This window comes from Salvelinus fontinalis, chromosome 12 (genome assembly GCF_029448725.1).
Source record: "Salvelinus fontinalis isolate EN_2023a chromosome 12, ASM2944872v1, whole genome shotgun sequence".
NCBI lineage: Eukaryota > Metazoa > Chordata > Actinopteri > Salmoniformes > Salmonidae > Salvelinus > Salvelinus fontinalis.
In genome coordinates this window covers 35807960-35829172 of record NC_074676.1, presented here as the reverse complement: position 1 = coordinate 35829172, position 21213 = coordinate 35807960, and the positions used below count along the sequence as shown (strand labels likewise).

Below are 21213 nucleotides of genomic sequence, written 5' to 3'. Positions count from 1 at the left end.
TGACCTGACACACCCTAGCCTATTGGCCTTACTCATTGGTCAGAGCCGGAATGACTAGCGCTGTAAGAACACCCAACTACCAAGTCCTTTATGCAACGGAATAAGTTGTGCATTCAAACAGGCCATGTAGGCACAGCAGTGTTGTTACCTCCCGTCATGGCTGACAGACTGGGTGTGCCTCCTGCAGAGAGACACACAGAGCAGTTAACGTGTTGTAAATCTGGGTAGGGTACATCAATTCGGTTCTCTCGCTCTGACAGTTCAACACAACCAGGGATTGTTTTTTATCCAGTTATAAATATGGTATAGCCATTATATTATACATTTTGACTTATGTTTTAATTCTCATTTAAAAAAATGACACCATGAATACATAGTCCATAAATAAGCCATTGTGTCCATAGCTGTACCTTCTCTCAGAGCTGTTGTTCTGGTACCTGTAGCGGGGGTTCTCTGCTCCAGCATCTGAGGGAGACCTCTCTGGGATGGACAGAGAGGTGGTGGAGGAGAGCGTGGTGGCGATGGAGGCCGTGGTCGCCTCCTCAAACGACGGAGGGGTGCAGGGTAGAAGGTCTGGTCGCCCTGAGAGAGAGAGAGCGAGAAGAGACAAGGGGAAAGAAGTGGGTAGAGAGAATCAGAACAAAACACCTGCATTCAGTCTCCGTCAACAGCTAGGATAAAATGATAGCGCTGTGTGAATGTGGAGTGTGTGAATTTGACGGTGGGGGGGTGTTTGTTTATATAATCTAGGTCTCCCTACCCTCGTCCTCCAGCGTGGGGAAGCTGCGTGCTCCTCTCAGGTCGTAGATGTTATCGTCTCTCTCCGAGGGAAACTGGCTGGCTGACCAGGCGGCTCCAGGGCCAGTGTACTTAGGCACCGTCAGGCCCACACGACCCTTCTTAATGGGAGAAGACTTCAAGGCTGAGGAACACACAGATAAATAACATCACTTGTCCTCTTACCACCAAAGGGAACACAGTCCTATGTGTGTGTTTGAGTGTTCAATATCTTTCATATTTTCTCATAATGTTTCACCTCCCAATACAAAATACATAACAGAGGATTTGCAGTGAAAAAGTACATCCATTCAAAAGAGATCAAGTTAAATACATCAAGTTCAAAACCAAGATTCAAGCATAACACTAAGTGAATTGAGCAGGTCTTTGTTTTCCTGGAAGCCGTGTGTGTGTCAGCCTGACTGATAGTATAGTCTAGTCTGGTCTACTCACAGGAGCTCTTCTTGAACACATTGCTGCTCATGAATTTGAAGAACCTGTCTGCATAGAAACCAGGCCGATGGACTGATACGGTGTCCTGGGGGGGTATGGGAAGATAAAGAAAGCAAATGAGAGAGAGGTAGCAAAAACAGGAGAGAGACGCAGCGAGTGAAAGAGAGAGGGAGAGAGAACAACACATTTACTTTAAATACAGTCCATCTCCATTCTTAGTTAGGATGCTGCACGCCTCACTGTATGGCCTAGTTTATTCATCCTTTCTCTCTAGAGTAGGACAGGCCAAACGACCCAGGACACACACTCTCTTCAACTTATTACACATGCACCAGTGGGCTAAGATCACATGGCTGGACAGGACACACGACACTCGGGTGTTTGGTTCAGTCTGACCCAGAAAGAGATGGTGAGAGATGACCCCCCCCCCCCATATATTTTCTCAGTGAGGTACCAGAGACTCCTGCTGTTGTTGCCCCACCTCTCCCCGAGCCCCGGAGGCTCCTGGGGCCCATGCTAAACCCTCTGCTGCTCAAGCCACTGGCCCGGAGTACCCTGCTTCGGCCCCGGAGGCCCCTGCCAGTCTTTAAGGTGGTGGTGGAGGCTGAGTGGGACCGCTGGGGCAGCATGGTGTCAGGGTCTGGATTCATCAGCCAAGTCTCCCAGGATGACAACAATCACAGACATATACTTTGTAAGCTGTGCTGTCATTGGCTCAACACACATGCACACACACCCGAGAGAGAGAGATGTGGTATAACCCCATCACTCAGTCATTATGCTGGTTTCCCAACACGTCACGCCAGGCTTGTTAAACCATGTCAGGAGGGAGCGAGAGAGAGCGAGTGAGAAAATAACAGTTCTACAGTGCCTTCAGAAAGTATTCACACCCCTTGACTTTTTCCACATTTTGTTGTGTTACAGACTGAATTTAAAATTGATTACATATAGATTTTTTGACACTGGCCTACACACAATACCCCATAATGTCAAAGTGGAATTATGTTTTTCAAAAATGTTTACAAATTAATAAAAAATGAAAAGCTCAAATGTCTTAAGTCAATAAGTATTCAACCCCTTTGTTATGGCAAGTCTACTTAAGTTCAGGAGTAAAACATTGCTTAATAAGTCACATAATAAGTTGCATGGACTGCATGGAATAATAGTGTTTAACATACGACAACCTCATCTCTGTACCCCACACATACAATTATCTGTAAGGTCCCTCAGTCGAGCAGTGAATTTCAAACACAGATTCAACCACAAAGATCAATGGAGGTTTTCCAATGCCTCGTAAAGAAGGGCACCAATGGTAGATGGGTAAAACAGAAAAAACAGACATTGAATATCCCTTTGAGCATGGTGAAGTTATTAATTAATGGCTGTGATAGGAGAAAACTGAGGATGGACAAACAACATTGTAGTTACTCCACAATACTAACCTAATTGACAGAGTGAAAAGAAGGAAGCCTGTAAAGAATACAAACATTCTAAATCATGTTTGCATCAAGGCACAAGGTAATACTGCAAAAAATGTGGCAAAGCAATTACCTTTTTGTCCTGAATATAAAGTGTTATGTTTGGGGCAAATCCAATAAAACACATTACTGAGTACCACACTCTATATTTTCAAGCATAATGGTGGCTGATCATGTTATGGGTATGATTGCAACCGTTAAGGACTGGGGAGTTTTTCAGGATAAAAAAACAAATGGAATGGAGGACAGGCAAAATCCTAGAGGAAAACCTGCTTTCCAAAAGACAATGGGAGATGAATTCACTTTTCAGCAGGACAATAACACAAAACACAAGACCAAATCTACACTGGAGCTGCTTACTAGGAAGACAGTGAATGTTACGGAGTTTCCGAGTTACAGTTTGGACTTAAATCTACTTGAAAATCTATGGCAAGACCTGAAATGACCAACAACCAAATTGACAGACCTTGAAGAATATAGAAAATAACAAATGGGAAAATGTTGCACAATCCAGGTATGGAAAGCTCTTAGAGACTTACCCAGAAAGACTCACAGCTGTAATTGCTTATAAAGGTGCTTCTACAAAGTATTGACACAGGGGTGTGAATACTTACAATTGAAGTCGGAAGTTTACATACACTTAGGTTTCTTGTTAACAAATTTCACAAATTTCTTGTTAACAAATTTCTTGTTAACAAACTATAGTTTTGGCAAGTCGGTTAGGACATTTGTGCATGACACAAGTAATTCTTCCAACAGTTGTTTACAGACAGATTATTTCATTTATAATTCACTGTATCACAATTCCAGTGGGTCAGACGTTTACATACACTAAGTTGACAGTGCCTTTAAACAGCTTGGAAAATTCCAGAAAATGATATCATTGCTTTAGAAGCTTCTGACTGGCTAATTGACATCATTTGAGTCAATTGGAGGTGTACCTGTGGATGCATTTCAAGGCCTACCTTAAAACTCAGTGCCTCTTTGCTTGACATCATGGGAAAATCAAAAGAAATCAGCCAAGACCTCAGAAAAAAAATTGTAGACCTTCACAAGTTTGGTTCATCCTTGGGAGCAATTTCCAAATGCCTGAAGGTCCCACGTTCATCTGTACAAACAATAGTATGCAAGTATAAACACCATGGGACCACGCAGCCGTCATACCGCTCACGAAGGAGACGCGTTCTGTCTCCTAGAGACGAACGTGCTATGGTGCGAAAAGTGCAAATCAATCCCAGAACAACAGCAAAAGACCTTGTGAAGATGCTGGAGGAAACGGGTACAAAAGTATCTATATCCACAGTAAAACGAGTCCTATATCGACACAACCTGAAAGGTCGCTCAGCAAGGAAGAAGCCACTGCTCCAAAACCACCATAAAAAAAGCCAGACTACGGTTTGCAAATGCACATGGGGACAAAGATCGTACTTTTTAGAGAAATGTCCTCTGGTCTGATGACCATCATTATGTTTGGAGGAAAAAGGGGGAGGCTTGCAAGCTGAAGAACACCATCCCAACTGTGAAGCACGGGGGTGGCAGCATCATGTTGTGGGGGTTCTTTGCTACAGGAGGGACTGGTGCACTTCACAAAATAGATGGTATCATGAGGTAGGAAAATTATGTGGATATATTGAAACAACATCTCCAGACATCAGTCAGGAAGTTATAGCTTGGTCGCAAATGGGTCTTCCAAATGGACAATGACCCCAAGCATACTTACAAAGTTGTGGCAAAATGGCTTAAGGACAACAAAGTCAAGGTATTGGAGTGGCCATCACAAAGCCCTGACCTCAATCCCATAGAAAATTTGTGGGCAGAACTGAAAAAGTGTGTGCGAGCAAGGAGGCCTTCAAACCTGACTCAGTTACACCAGCTCTGTCAGGAGAAATGGGCCAAAATTCACCCAACTTATTTTGGGAAACTTGTGGAAGGCTACCTGAAACGTTTGACCCAAGTTAAACAATTTTAAGGCAATGCTACCAAATACTAATTGAATGTATTGTAACGGTTGTCCTCCTCCTCTTCGGATGAAGGGATTGAACCAAAATGCAGCGGATTGTGAAGACATGATATTTTATTTGAAGACAAGATGAAAAAAACACGAAACGAAATACACTTGGATGATTAACAAAATAACAAACGGAGTAGACAGACCTGGACGACGAACTTACATAAACACGAAGAACGCATGAACAGGGAAAATAGCCTACACATAAATAACGATGAACAAACAAACCGAACAGTCCCGTATGGTGCGACAAACACTGACACAGGAGACAACCACCCACAACGAACACTGTGAAACAACCTACCTAAATATGACTCTCAATTAGAGGAACGCCAAACCCCTGCCTCTAATTAAGAGTCATTCCAGGCAACCCATAAACCAACATAGAAACAGAAAACATAGAATGCCCACCCAAACTCACGTCCTGACCAACTAACACATACAACAAACTAACATAAATAGGTCAGGAACGTGACATGTATGTAAACTTCTGACCAACTGGGAATGTGATGAAATAAATAAAAGCTGAAATAAATCATTCTCTCTACTATTATTCTGACATTTCACATTCTTAAAATAAAGAAGTGATCCTAACTGACCTAAGACAGAGAATTTTTACTTGGATTAAATGTCAGGAATTGTGAAAAACTGAGTTTAAATGTATAAGGTGTATGTAAACCTCCGACTTCAACTGTCAGTAAATTCAATATTTCTATATTTGATTGTGAATACATTTATAAATATTTCTAAAAACATGTTTTCACTTTGTCATTATGGGGTATTGTGTGTAGATGGGTGAGAAAAACATCAATTTTGGGGGGAATAAGTAAACAACACACACACACACACACACACACACACACACACACACACACACACACACACACACACACACACACACACACACACACACACACACACACACACACACACACACACACACACACACACACACACACACACACACACACACACACACACACACGGCTACCCTGCTTCTCCACAGTAGCCAACCTGTCTGTATAGCTGTGACTTCATCAATAAATGCATGAGGGGAAAGAATGGCAGTAACCTCAAGGTCAGAGTATAGAGTACTCAGAACCCAGACAGAGAGAGGGGGACGAAACAGATGGTGGCTTGCTGTTCAATCATTAAAACCGCACAACTGGTCAAATCTCCAATAGTCTGCACACCTGTGTCTGAGGAACTGGAGTAAAGCTGTCTGTCAAACAGGACTAGGAGCTCAGGTGCATCCTGTTTCTATTGATCATCCTTGAGATGTATCTACAACTTGATTGGAGTCCACCTGTGGTAAATTAAATTGATTGGACATGATTTTGAAAGGCACACACCTGTCTACATAAGGACCCACATTTGACAGTGCATGTCAGAGCAAAAACCAAGCCACGAGGTCGAAGAAATTGAACTCAGACAGGATTGTGTTGAGGCGCAGATCTGGGGAAGGGTAACAAAAAATGTCTTCAGCATTGAAGGTCCCCAGTGGCCGCCATCATTCTTAAATGGAAGAAGTTTGGAACCACCAAGAGTCTTCCGAGAGCTGGTCGTACGGCCAAACTGAGCAATCGGTGGAGAAGGGCCTTGGTCGGGCAGGTGACAAGGAACTCAATGGTCACTCTGACAGAGCTCTAGAGTTCCTCTGTGGAGATGGGAGAACCTTCCAGAAGGACAGCCATCTCTGCAGCACTCCACCAATCAGAAGGAAGCTACTCCTCAGTAAAAGGCCTGCTTTGAGTTTTCCAAATATGAAACCAAGATTGAACTCTTCGGCATGAATGCCAAGCATTACGTCTGGAGGAAACCTGGCACCATCTCTACGGTGAAGCATGGTGATGGCAGAATCATGCTGTGGGGATGTTTTTCAGCTGCATGGACTGGAAGACTAGTCAGGATCGAGGCAAAGATGAACGGAGCAAAGTACAGAGAGATCCTTGATGAAAACCTGCTCCAGAGCACTCAGGTCCTCAGACTGGGGCGAAGGTTCACCTTCCCACAGGACAATGACCCTAAGCACACAGCCAAGACAACACAGGAGTGGACTCGGGGCAAGTCTCTGACGCTCCCCATCCAACCTGACAGAGCTTGAGAGAATCTGCAGAGAAGAATGGGAGAAACTCCACAAATATACATGTGCCAAGCTTGTAGCGTCATACCCAAGAAGACTCAATGCTTTAATCGCTGCCAAAAGTGCTTCAACAAAGTACTGAGTAAATTGTCTGAATAGTTATGAATGTAATATCAGTTTTTTATTTTTTAATAAATTCACAAACATTTCTAAAAACCTGTTTATGCTCTGTCATTATGAGGTATTGTTTGGAAATTGATGAGGGAAAAAAACGATTTAATACATTTTAGAATAAGGCTTCAATGTAACAAAACGTGGAAAAGGTCAAGGGGTATGAATACGTTCCGAAGGCACTGTATATTGTTAATGACTGTGTTCATAAAGAGCTCAGATATGATTACATAGCCCAGGCTGACTGTACTAGGAAATACAAATAAAGAAGGCTCATTATGAAGGTTAAACTCACCCCATCGTGAACCAAAGCCTTCCACGTGTGCTCCAGTTTCTTTATTAACCTGGAGCCGGAAAGAGAAACAACACTTAAAACATTTGGTATCAAAAATGGATTAACCCGTTAGAGTTTAAGCCCTGTCTAAGTCGGAGTAGGGGTGGGGGTACTACTAAGCTATATTGAATTGTTTTAAGAAGGTCATGCCAAGGATACTTTTGCTATTTGACTTTGAATGTTTAGACCCTTTGAAGTATCCCCAAAAAATATACAAAAATGATTTGATGAAAATGTTTATTTGGCCTTACTGCTATTAGCCCATACAAACGCATTGAATAACAGATTCAGCACATGGAACAACAGATAGTCCCCCAAAAAACATCTAAAGGAAATTTGTTCTGAAGTGTCTGTCCTTCTTGTATCTGAGAGATATAAGAAACATTTGTTATTTTTTGGGACATGTATTGAACCCCTTATTTTTGTCACTAAATAGTCTCCATATATACTTCCACACATTTTTTAGATTTTTCGATGTTTGTATTATGCTAATTAGATTTTCACAGGGGCGCAGACATCGACCTTAGGGGGTTAAGGTCACAGCGACAAATATAAACAGCGTCAACCAGCCACGCTACAGGCTGTTGTTTTATACGCTGATGGAGGCTGAATATTTTATCATCTTATGATGCTGGCGAGCTGATTCTACAAGACAGATAGTGACTGAATGAGTTATAATATAGTTAACTGGGTCACATTTATTAGGCAACAAAGATAAAAAATATATACTGCTACAGATAGGTACTATCTGAACTTGTCCAATAAGAAACGTTAGTTTTCGTTTCCGTTCCAAAACGTTTTGCTACAGTGTGACCTAATGAACACGATTCTGTATGATTTATATGATATTTGTGATTACCTGTAGGATTGCAGGATGTCGATGATTCCGATGTAGAGGAGTAGACGCTCTCCTTTCCCGTTGACTGCTGGGATGCCGCCCATCCTACAGACAAACATGAAGAGATAGTGAGATACAAAGAGTGGCACTGACAAACAGAGAGGGTAGAGAGAGCTACAAGGAGACCGCTAGCAACACTCAAACGCCCCAGCAGGTCACATGTCAGTCACTCAACGTGTCGTCGGTGTCGATAGACTCTCCGCAGGCGGCCCCTCCCTGGATGGACTCCATGGCGGTGGAGTAGAGGGCCTTCTGGGCCACGGGCCTCTTCTGATCCTTCTCTCCTCCCTCCATCTGCTGCTCCCGCTCTGCCTGGTCGATGTTATGGACCCCCAGCAGCAAGCTGTAGTCCATGATCTTAAAGCTCTCCAGCACCTGGAAATAGACACAGATATATAGGTTTCAGTTATAGGACTGAGCCAGGCCTATCAGCCCTATGATTGGGCCACACGTCAATGGGGTCCTTCTCAATTATCTTTTCTATTACAAATGGGGGTATAAAAGTTAACCTGTACTGCAGCGTAGTATAAAACATTTGCTTCACAGTGGATGTAACTGCACAGTCAGGGGCATATTTCAGAAAGGTATTTAATTAATAACTTGCTGCTCGATGTCAAAGGAATTGACAATATTAATAATATACCTTGCTGCAGCAAGTAACTTTTTAGTGCCCTCAACTGTAGATGCTAAGTTTAAAATTATGTCAATGTGTAATTTAAACCCTGATAGCAATGGGTCCTAAACCTGGCTTGTTTTCCTCACCAGACAGTCTCTCTGCAGGGTCTTGACCAGAGCGCTGTACATATCCTGGTCCAGCATCAGGCCATCCTGCAGGTCCTGCATGAAGTCAAGGTCTTTGAAGGTGGGCTTGGCCTTTTGTCTCTCCTTCTTGGAGGCACAGCGTTTGTATGTGGAGCCCTTCAGGTCGAACTTGAGGTGCATGCGGACGGCGCGTGGTAGAACGTTGTTCATGACCACCATGCGGATGTTCTTACCGCCAGACTGGATGCAGTACAGGCCGAAGAACTTGGGGAGCAGGGTACGAGGGTTCTGGTTGAGGTTCTGGAGAGAGAGAAAGATGCAGTAAGAAAAAGACCAACATTACCAAGAGCACAGGATACTTTTGAATAAAACAGTCCATGATTTGGTACCTTTCATTTTAACCCTGGTAATTAGGTAACCTGCTCTTTAAAATAGATGTGCCTGCAATGTTTGTGAGCTATGTGAGCTACAGTTTTTTTAATGGTTTTAACTTGATCTGGAAAGGCAATAAATACAATCATTTTGAACAGTTTATATCTCAGTCTTTGTTTTTAAGCCTTTTTAAATGGATATTTCAGGATTTTGGCAATGAGGCCCTTTATCTACTTCCCCAGAGTCCGATTAACTAATGGATACAAATGTTATTTAACCTTTATTTAACTAGGCTAGTCAGTTAAGAACAAATTCTTATTTTACAATGACGGCCTACCCCGGCCGAACCCTAACAACGCTGGGCCAATTGTGCGCTGCCCTATGGGACTCCCAATCATGGCCGGTTGTGATACAGCCCGGGATTGAACCAGGGTCTGCAGTGACGCCTCTAGCACTGAGATGCAGTGCCTTAGACCACTGCGCCACTTGGGAGTTATGTCTCTGTGTCTAGTTTCAAGGATGTAATGACTGGAAGTCTATGTGTATCTACTAGCATGCTACCTAGCAGATACTTTCAGCCATTGCGCTGACGCTAGTTAGCAATTGCGCTAGCACTAGTTAGCAACTTCAAACTGCACGCAGAAACATAAAAATGGTATCCTCATTGCCAAAATCCCAAAGTATCCCTTTAGGTGATTGAGTAAGGCCAGCTCCGTCACAGTACCACACGATTCCTCAAGACCAAACCAACCTCACCCCTTCAAAATATTCACAACACAAGAGTAGCGAAAAAATACCAAAAGGAGTAACCCAACGTACGAGACGTTTAAACTAACCTAATTCCTGATTTCGTAAAACTATCTCCTTATCATCACTCTGCTTTAAATATTTAAGTAGTCAACCCAAATAAGTGAGGTTAGCCAAGCTACACACGTTCCTTAAACATTAAAAGTAATGACAGAATCCCATTAAAGTAATTACCAGGAGCCAGCTTCTTATCCACTCAAAGAGTGCAACTCGGAGAGAGACAGAGAGAGAGAGGAGGGAGAGAGACGGGAAGAGACAGACAGAGAGACAGGGGAAGGAGGGGACCGGAGGGGTCACAGGGATCCAACAGCAAGCAGTAAGGCCTTCAGGCTTTTAGGCCACAGCCAGTGATCTCCACAAGAGAGACAGACTGGGGGCATGAGACGAAGAGAGTGAGAGACAGAGAGAAACAGAGGGAGTGAATCCCCATCATCCAGCAACACATGCCCCCTCTGTCCCTGAGTGGAGGGCACAGCGCTGACAAATCAAATCAAATTTATTTATATAGCCCTTCAAACATCAGCTGATATCTCAAAGTGCTGTACAGAAACCCAGCCTAAAACCCCAAACAGCAAGCAATGCAGGTGTAGAAGCACGGTGGCTAGGAAAAACTCCCTAGAAAAGGCCAAAACCTAGGAAGAAACCTAGAGAAGAACCAGGCTATGGGGGGTGGCCAGTCCTCTTCTGGCTGTGCCGGGTGGAGATTAAAACAGAACATGGCCAAGATGTTCAAATGTTCATAAATGACCAGCATGGTCAAATAATAATAATTACAGTAGTTATCGAGGGTGCAGCAAGTCAGCAAGAGAGAGACACATGAGAGAGAAAGCAGGGGATGAAAGAGGGGGATAGAGAGTAGAGGTCGACCGATTAATAGGAATGGCCGATTAATTAGGGCCAATTTCAAGTTTTCATAACAATCGGTAATCAGCATTTTTGGACACTGATTTGGCCGATTACATTGCACTCCACGAGGAGACTGCGTGGCAAGCTGACTACCTGTTATGCGAGCGCAGCAAGGAGCCAAGGTAAGGTGCTAGCTAGCATTAAACTTATCTTATAAAAAACAATCAATCTTAACATAATCACTAGTTAACTACACATGGTTGATGATTTTACTAGTTTATCTAGCTTGTCCTGCGTTGCATATAATCGATGTGGTGCCTGTTAATTTATCATTGAATCACAGCCAACTTCGCCAAACGGGTGATTTAACAAGCGTATTCGCGAAAAAAGCACTGTCGTTGCACCAATGTGTACCTAAACATAAACATCAATGCCTTTCTTAAAATCAATACACAAGTATATATTTTTAAACCTGCATATTTAGTTAATATTACCTGCTAACATGAATTTCTAGGGAAATTGTGCCACTTCTCTTGCGTTCTGTGCAAGCAGAGTCAGGGTATATGCAGCAGTTTGGGCCGCCTGGCTCGTTGCGAACTGTGTGAAGACCATTTCTTCCTAACAAAAACCCGAATTAATTTGCCAGAATTGTACATAATTATGACATAACATTGAAGGTTGTGCAATGTAACAGGAATATTTAGACTTATGGATGCCACCGTTAGATAAAATACGTAACGGTTCCGTATTTCACTGAAATAATAAACGTTTTGTTTTCGAAATTATAGTTTCCGGATTTGACCATATTAATGACCTAAGGCTCGTATTTCTGTGTGTTATTATGTTATAATTAAGTCTATGATTTGATAGAGCAGTCTGACTGAGCGGTGGTAGGCAGCAACAGGCTCGTAAGCATTCATTCAAACAGCACTTTCCGGCAATTGCCAGCAGCTCTTCGCTGTGCTTCAAGCATTGCGCTTGAGCCTATCAACTCTCGAGATTAGGATGGCAATACTAAAGTACCTATTAGAACATCCAATAGTCAAAGTTATATGAAATACAAATGGTATAGAGAGAAATAGTCCTATAGTAACTACAACCTAAAACTTCTTACCTGGGAATATTGAAGACTCATGTTAAAAGGAACCACCAGCTTTCATATGTTCTTTAAGCAAGGAACTTAAACGTTAACATATTGCACTTTTACTTTCTTCTCCAACACTTTGTTTTTGCATTATTTAAACCAAATTGAACATGTTTCATTATTTATTTGAGACTAAATTGATTTTATTGATGTATTATATTAAGTTAAAATAAGTGTTCATTCAGTATTGTAATTGTCATTATTACAAATATATATATAAAAATCGTCCGATTAATCGGTATCGGCTTCTTTTGGTCCTCCAATAATCGGTATCGGCGTTGAAAAATCCTAATTGGTCGACTTCTAATAGAGAGGGAGAGAAAAAGAAAGAGATGTGACAGGGTGAGAGAGAGTACGAGTAAGTGAAAGCGTGACAGAGAATCGAGCTTGGCATTGCTCAATAGAAAAGTATGTGGTGAAAACAAGCATGTAGAATGATGCCATGAGAGAGTGGAAAACAAGTGTGAGGGGGTGGTACTGACGTTTGTTACATCACCATGTTTTACATCATGCCCCCAGCCCAACCCAGTCCTGTCAGCTGCACCAACCCAGTCCTGTCAGCTGCAGCAGACGTGTAGAGCTGTTCTACTGCCTCTCTGTGTATGTGCCTGCCTGCCTGTCCCCACTATGTGTCTCAGTCTTAGTCTCAGTCTGCTATGGCCTCAGGCCACAGTGAACCCGCATGGCTCACAATCCCTCATGGCTCATTAGCACGTACACCTAACACCCATTGGAATCGTGTAACAGCAATGGTCTGGAGCCAAAATGGTGGAAAAGGTCAGTGTAAATGTCTTCCTGTTGTCATATACTAATGCTTGAGGGCATTTCCCTTCAAACATGGGTAAATTCCTGCTCGGTTTCCGTGCCTGTTAGTACATGAATATACACAAGCTTATCCCCACGGAAAATAGAAATCTAAAATAGAAACATGGACATACACTAGTACCGGAAAGATTTCCTCTTGTGAGTAGTATGTGAGTGAGTGGAACGATGCAGTGTGTGTGTGTGTGTGTGTGTGTGTATTGTGAGTGTGTGGGGTCATATCTCACCATGTAGTAGCCAGGCAGCAGCTTCTGCAGAAACTCTGCCTCCTTGTGCATGACGGTCTTGATGATGAACTCATCGTCCTTGGTCAGGTAGAACACAGAGCCACTGGCCCCGGGGTTGGACAACTCAATCAGGGGCTCGTTACACAGGGAGTACTGCAGACACACAGACACATACACTTTGGCTGCATTATTATGGCATATTGAAACACACAAGTACATGCATGTATCCTACTCCGACAAGTATACATACACAGAGACACACACACTAATCGGAGGTATGTGTGTGCTGTGGAGCTTCTAGACTGCTGACCACAAAGGGAGGAGCGGTGACTCACCCTGTCTCCTCCTTGACCTAACCTCTCCACCAGATCTCGTCTGGCCCTAACCATCTCTATCCATCCTTCTTATACCTTCCCCCTCTCCTCAACCCTTCTCTGGCCATCCCCAGCCCTCCTCCTCTCTGCATACCGTTTCTCCTCTCACCCTCCCTATTCTGTTCTTCTTCCTGCCTAATATCCCTACTCAACCACACAGTATTTCTTTGCTCATCTTTCCCTCTCCCAAAATCTCCTGATTCTCTCCAACCCTCCCTGTCCCTCCCGTCTCTCCTGATTCTCTTCCCAGTCTCTCTCCAGGCGTGCCAGGGTGCCTGCCTGTCTGGTGGGGGAGATCACACTCCCAGTCAGGGTGCTACAAAGCCTGCTGTGCTGCTCACTGATGACAGCAGACCAGGACTGAGAGGGAGGGAGTGGGCAGCAGGCTGAACTGAGAGGGAGGGAGTGGGCAGCAGGCTGAACTGAGAGGGAGGGAGTGGGCAGCAGGCTGAACTGAGAGGGAGGGAGTGGGCAGCAGGCTGAACTGAGAGGGAGGGAGTGGGCAGCAGGCTGAACTGAGAGGGAGGGAGTGGGCAGCAGGCTGAACTGAGAGGGAGGGAGTGGGCAGCAGGCTGTGGGAGTGTGGGCCAAGGCCCAAGAACAGGACACTGGTAACCAAGCCTTCTGCCTCTGTCTCTCGATACAGGGAGCCTCTGAACAGCTTTTGTACAGAGAGTTGCTTCAGTGGGACCAGGAATTGGTGCACTAGCCATCCTAAAACCATCCCTATCTATTCCACAACATTGGCCTATCAAATGACTGCTTGTCTGTTCATTCTGATCATCTAATATGTTAACGTCATGCAATGTGTTCATGTCTGTTGTCATGGTTGAAAAATGGTAGATTTCCATACTCTTACCAGGTAGTCATCGGGCCTGATCCCAAAGAGCTCCCTGAAATAGCGGAAGGCCACAGGAGCGTATGTCTTAAAGCGGAAGTCTGGGAAGTGGTGGGCTGGAGTCAGGTTGCTACCTTCACTGGAAGGGGGAGAAGGGGAGAAAAGCTTTTAGATACGGGACAACTATGTATGAACTAAGGAACTATTCTAGTGTAAATATATTAATATACACTGCTCAAAAAAATAAAGGGAACACTTAAACAACACAATGTAACTCCAAGTCAATCACACTTCTGTGAAATCAAACTGTCCACTTAGGAAGCAACACTGATTGACAATAAATTTCACATGCTGTTGTGCAAATGGAATAGACAAAAGGTGGAAATTATAGGCAATTAGCAAGACACCCCCAAAAAAGGAGTGATTCTGCAGGTGGTGACGACAGACCACTTCTCAGTTCCTATGCTTCCTGGCTGATGTTTTGGTCACTTTTGAATGCTGGCGGTGCTCTCACTCTAGTGGTAGCATGAGACGGAGTCTACAACCCACACAAATGGCTCAGGTAGTGCAGTTCATCCAGGATGGCACATCAATGCGAGCTGTGGCAAAAAGGTTTGCTGTGTCTGTCAGCGTAGTGTCCAGAGCATGGAGGCGCTACCAGGAGACAGGCCAGTACATCAGGAGACGTGGAGGAGGCTGTAGGAGGGCAACAACCCAGCAGCAGGACCGCTACCTCCGCCTTTGTGCAAGGAGGTGCACTGCCAGAGCCCTGCAAAATGACCTCCAGCAGGCCAGAAGTGTGATTGACTTGGAGTTACATTGTGTTGTTTAAGTGTTCCCTTTATTTTTTTGAGCAGTGTATATTGCTTTCAATCAAAATAACATATCCAGGATCAGGGATGTGATCGGTCCGAGGCCTGGATGACATGACTGTCTCGTTCTAATGATTTCACAAAGTTATGTGCTGCCCTGATGGTGTGGTTAGCAGTTAACTACTGCAGTACATACCTTTTCTATGAATATCCTGTCCATACAGTCAATACACACCATTCACATACATATATATTTATATTCCAGACTCTGACATTGCTCGTTCATATTATGTCTTAATTTCTTGTTATGTTTTTTACTTTTGGATTATGTGTGTATTGTTATTGTATTGCTAAATATTACTGCACTGTTGGAGCTAGAAACATAAGCATTTCACCGCACTGGCGATAACATCTGCAGAACTGTGTACGGGACCAATAAACTGATCTGATCTGATTTAGTTACCTGGGAAAGAAGACGCTCTCCACCACATAGAAGTCCTGCATGAGGACGTCTCTCTCAGGCTTGGAGCTCAGGTTGCCCACCGTGTAGCCGATGCCCAGCTGGATGGCACCTTTCAGGGCAGAGGACGTGGTCTGGGGGAGAGGAGACAGACAGTAGGGGTTAGTGGAGATAAAACTACTCTGAGCTTGGTGGACTGCAGTTCATTTATATGAATTGAGAAATCTTCTGATTTACTAGCTCCATTAGTTCACCTCTCAGAGGGGACTGTACTCCACAATGAAGAGCCAAAACATTGACTCGCTCAACCATGCACACCAGAATACACATCATCTAATGTGCTAAAGACAGACAGACAGGGTTGCTCAATCAGGTCTCAGTAGATCTCCATCAGGTTGGTTTTCAGTGAGACACACTGTGTCTGCTCTGCTGTGTCTTTATCTCCTCTCACATTATTATAAGTGGAACAGGCGGCAGGTAGCCTAGTGGTTAAGAGTGTTTGGTCAGAAACCAAAACACTCAACACCAAAAGGTTGCTGGTTCAAATCCCTGAGTCGACTAGGTGACACATGTGCCCTTGAGCAAGGCACTGAACCCTAATTGTTCTCTAAGTCACACTCTGGATAAGAGTGTCTGTTAAATGACGTAAATGTAAACATACAGCATGCAGGCTTTCACGGTTCTCTGCTTTGCTTGCTCACAGCTGTAGCCAAATTATGCATACAGGACCATTACCAGGTGAGTTTTCTTGTGCTAGTGTCTTGGCTTGCTTGCTCTTGTGGGAGGTTGACTGCTGTGCTGTAAGGCATTTCAAGGCGCAGGTACTATATGTTATTACTATGTAATTGATTGACTAACTGAATCAGGGGAGATGCTGCCTACCTTCTTGTAGGTGGTCTCTCCGGACGCATCTACTCCCCTGTGGCCCATCCTCTTCCCCTGGCCTGGTAGGCCTGAGACACCAGGCAGCTGTTGGCCAGAGGATGGAGGGATTAAGACACAGATTTAGATTTTTACTCACTTCTATGGGCTGAAAACACTAACACCACCTGATGCCTAGCTATGGGCCAGGTTTATCAAGCGTTTGCTGCGCCTGTGTGAAGTTTGCACCTGTTCTTTCCAATAGGGAATAACACATAAAAAGGAGGAATAAAAGGTAAACTGAGTATCAATAGAAGAACGAGGACAACAAGGTCAGTTTCATGTTTTTTTAGATTTGTTTCATTTGTCTTCTATTTCCGTGATAATTACAGGTGCAAACTCAACACAGGTGCTTCCGCTTAGTAAATCTGGCACTAAAAAGCCTTGTGAGTGAACTGAGTCTCCCCTTTATGCCCATTTTTCTAACCTTTAACCCCTCCCCGATTACACAGACAAACTGACAGTGGGCACTTCTCATCACAGGGCAGAGTGTAAAATGGAAGGGGCTTATAACACAGCATATGACCGGGTCAGTACCTATGAAGATTCCCACACTGCCCGCGAGCATACTGAAGCCTCTATATGGAGTGTAGTAGTAGAGAGATCACACAGCATAAGGATTGAAGTACAGGCAGGGGGATCAAAGTAGCAGGAGATGGTGTGTGTAGCAGAACACAGACAGTAGGAGGGGGGTTTAAATAGAGGGCATGTCAGTCAGTTGTATTTCACAGTCATATGGGCTAAATAAAAGTAAAGGTGAGTACATTACCTCAGTGATGTGTGCTTTTCTAGCAGAAAAATCTGAAAGAGAGCGAGACCGAGAGAGAGACAGAGAGAGACAGAAAGAGAGAGAGAGCATTAGACCTATGAGGGATTCCATTAGTTTACATAATCAGTGTTCGAAGGAACAAAGAGGAATCCCATAGGGTACACATGATGGAATAACAGTGTCAAATAACAATGTGGGGCAGGTAGTGGAAGGAACGGTTACAAAATCAATATACCATCCATATTCTTCCTGGTAGTCTAGTCAGTACCATCTATCCCCAGCCTAGCATTTCATAAAGCCATGTGATGTGAAAACAGAGCAACGTAAACAAAGGAATTGATCAGTGAGCTCTGCTGTCCTGTTCTCTTCAGCCAGCCTCAAATAGATCCATAATTGTAGCTAATTTCTCAACTCACTTAGCATAATGAAGGAGTAGACTAAGAGGGGAGCTTAGATAGCGCAACACACTGATACTGGGATGATTGAACATCAGATGCCAGGAGGCTGATTACATCAAGATTCAAGACACTGACTGACTGAGGAGTTTAAAACTGACCAACACTGTTATTTTAGGCTTGTCTATTTAAAATGATTAACACAGACAGTAAACATGCAATTGGAATGACCTATAAAAATACATTTTGAATGAGAATGTGTTATTCACCAGTCGTGCAAAGTGTGTGATGACAGGAGGTTGTGAAGGGGAGGTTGTGAAGGGGAGAAGCTGCATGTTCTCTGAATGTGTTTTATTCCTTCAAGATGCATTGCTGAAGCATGCCTACCACCAGTGGATGCAGGTTGGCGTTTATTGTCATGAATCTTGCACTGCATCTCCGCAGATTGTGGCTGTTCCAGCTAGTGACCAAAGTCATAGAATCAGATTTTTTGGTCCCTTTCCACCTCACCTCAAAAATTTGGTCCCTTTCCACCTCATAACTAAGCCTACTGTTGTCACGTTGTTCGTAATAATGATGGTCGGACCAAGGCGCAGCGTACTTCGAGTTCCACATATTTTAATGAAAGTGAAACTTAAGCTAATACAAAAGAAAATAAAGAATAAACGAACCGTGATGACAATGTAGTGCGAACAGGCAACTAAACATAAACAATATGTCACGTTCCTGACCTGTTTTCCTTGTTTTTGTATGTGTTTAGATGGTCAGGGCGTGAGTTGGGGTGGGCATTCTATGTTATGTGTTTCTATGTTGGGTTAAATGTGTTGCCTGATATGGTTCTCAATTAGAGGCAGGTGTTTGACGTTTCCTCTGATTGAGAACCATATTAAGGTAGGCTGTTCTCACTGTTTGTTTGTGGGTGATTGTTCCTGTGTCTGTGGCACCACACGGGACTGTTTCGTGTTCGTTCGTTTGGTGAGTCTGTTCCTGTTCTTCGTGTTATATTGTAAGTTCTCAAGTTCAGGCCTATCTACGTCGTTTTGTTGTTTTGTAATTTTTCTAAGTGTTTTTTCGTGTTCGTCTTGTCTTTAAATAAATTCATTAATGTATTCATCTACCGCTGCATTTTGGTCCGATCCCTACTCCTTATCCTCGACCGAGGAGGAGGATTATAACAGCCGTTACACAATATCCCATAACCCACAGGTGGGGAAAAAAGCAACTTAAGTATGATCCCCAATTAGAGACAACAATTACCAGCTGCCTCTAATTGGGAATCATACACAAACGCCAACATAGAAAAATAAACCTAGAACCCCACATAGAAATAATAAACTAGACTAAACACCCCCAGTCACGCCCTGACCTACTCTACCATAGAAAATACAGGCTTTCTATGGTCAGGACGTGACAACTGTTCTGACTTCATGGTGCACATGTAGCCTATAGCCTGTTTTAGAGAAATGTCATCATCAAATATTGTAAGAGCTTTCATTGTCTGCTTATATGCCCCTTTATTTATTCTATGGTTCTGACTTGATGTACAAGGGAGAATAATGTAGTAGATTGTCAATTGTCAGTAGAAACCACATTTATTTAAGAAAGTCAGCCGTGTTTTTTTAAAGGCAGTAAATGAGGCTAAATGAACTGTTTCGCTGCCAGACAAGGCTCCACTGGTAGCCAGGTATAGTGGTGGTAAGGATTCACTCCATGGTGCTGAAAGGAAATATCTGCTGTTGGGACAGCTTTATGTAGGCCCTAACAGTTTGTGGGCACCATTTGTCACTGTTATAGTGCAATTAATTTATTGTTTAGTGTTGTGTAGTGGCTTTGCTGGCATGCATCAACAAAAAGAAATGTGGAGTTTTCCCCACCAAGATTGGCATGCTAAAATCGTCACTGCAGGTGTTATTACGCTGCAGATTCTCAGGCATTTCTCTGTGAACCCTCCCTCTGATCATTGCTATATGCTTCTCTGGCTCCTTTCTGTTTTATTGCCTTCAAATGGTGGTGAAAGGAGAACTTTGGTCCATTTTCCAGTTCTTTGAGAGTATGATTGCATCATTGTGTGAAGACCTTGAAACCTTCAAGTCAGATATGGAGCTGGAGAGGTTTCCAATGGGATCTGTCACCCACTCCCAAGGTGCCCCTGACACACGTATATACAAACAAACACACAGACAAAAACACACACAAACTCAGCAAAAAAAGAAACGTCCTCTCACTGTTAACTGCGTATATTTTCAGCAAACTTAACATGTGTAAATATTTATATGAACATAACAAGATGCAACAACTGAGACATAAACTGAACAAGTTCCACAGACACGTGACTAACAGAAATAAGAATGTGTCACTGAACAAAGGGGGGGTCAAAATCAAAAGTAACAGTCAGTATCTGGTGTGGCCACCAGCTGCATTAAGTACTGCAGTGCATCTCCTCCTCGTGGACTGCACCAGATTTGCAAGTTCTTGCTGTGAGATGTTACCCCACTCTTCCACCAAGGCACCTGCAAGTTCCCGGACATTTCTGGGGGGAATGGCCCTCACCCTCAAATCCAACAGGTCCGTGACGTGCTCAAGGGGATTGAGATCCAGGCTATTCGCTGGACATGGCAGAACACTGACATTCCTGTCTTGCTGTAAATCACGCACAGAACGAGCAGTATGGCTGGTGGCATTGTCATGCTGGAGGGTCATGTCAGGATGAGCCTGCAGGAAGGGTACCACATGAGGGAGGAGGATGTCTTCCCTGTAACGCACAGCTTTGAGATTGTCTGCAATGACAACAAGCTCAGTCTGATGATGCTGTGACACACCGCCCCAGACCATGACGGACCCTCCACCTCCAAATCGATCCCGCCCCAGAGTACAGGCCTCAGTGTAACGCTCATTCCCTCGACGATAAACGCAAATCCGACCATCCCCCCTGGTGAGACAAAACCGTGACTCGTCAGTGAAGAGCACTTTTTGCCAGTCCTGTCTCGTTCAGCGATGGTGGGTTTGTGGCCATAGGCAATGTTGTGGCCATAGGCAATGTTGTTGCCGGTGATGTCTGGTGAGGACCTGCCGAACAACAAGCCTACAAGCCCTCAGTCCAGCCTCTCTCCGCCTATTGCGGACAGTCTGAGCACTGATGGAGAGATTGTGCGTTCCTGGTGTAACTCGGGCAGTTGTTGTTGCCATCCTGTACCTGTACTGCAGGTGTGATGTTCGGATGTACCAATCCTGTGCTGGTGTTACACGTGGTCTGCCACTGCAAGGACGATCAGCTGTACGTCCTGTAGCGCTGTCTTAGTACAAACATTGCACACAGTACAAACATTGCTCACAGTACAAACATTGCAATTTATTGCCCTGGCCACATTTGCAGTCCTCATGCATCCTTGCAGCATGCCTAAGGCACGTTCACGCAGATGAACAGGGACCCTGGACATCTTTCTTTTGGTGTTTTTCAGAGTC

The 21213-nt window shown here is 43.9% G+C and overlaps 1 protein-coding gene across 5 annotated transcripts in view; it reads right to left on the bottom strand.

Annotated features, from left to right (window-relative positions):
• LOC129867251 (phosphatidylinositol 4-phosphate 5-kinase type-1 gamma-like) overlaps window positions 1–21213 on the bottom strand; it is a 96841-nt gene that overhangs the window by 23082 nt on the left and 52546 nt on the right. For 4 of the 5 annotated variants that reach the window (XM_055940533.1, XM_055940535.1, XM_055940536.1 and 1 more), the window contains 13 exons: window positions 17357–17388; window positions 16549–16635; window positions 15670–15800; window positions 14416–14533; window positions 13183–13335; window positions 8965–9264; window positions 8378–8577; window positions 8164–8247; window positions 7266–7314; window positions 1231–1315; window positions 761–922; window positions 411–582; window positions 149–181 (listed from right to left, as the gene is read on the bottom strand). In XM_055940533.1, the coding sequence (XP_055796508.1) occupies window positions 149–181; window positions 411–582; window positions 761–922; window positions 1231–1315; window positions 7266–7314; window positions 8164–8247; window positions 8378–8577; window positions 8965–9264; window positions 13183–13335; window positions 14416–14533; window positions 15670–15800; window positions 16549–16635; window positions 17357–17388 (1606 nt within the window). The remainder of the gene's footprint in view (window positions 1–148; window positions 182–410; window positions 583–760; window positions 923–1230; window positions 1316–7265; window positions 7315–8163; window positions 8248–8377; window positions 8578–8964; window positions 9265–13182; window positions 13336–14415; window positions 14534–15669; window positions 15801–16548; window positions 16636–17356; window positions 17389–21213) is intronic. The other variant, XM_055940534.1, reaches the window with a different exon arrangement.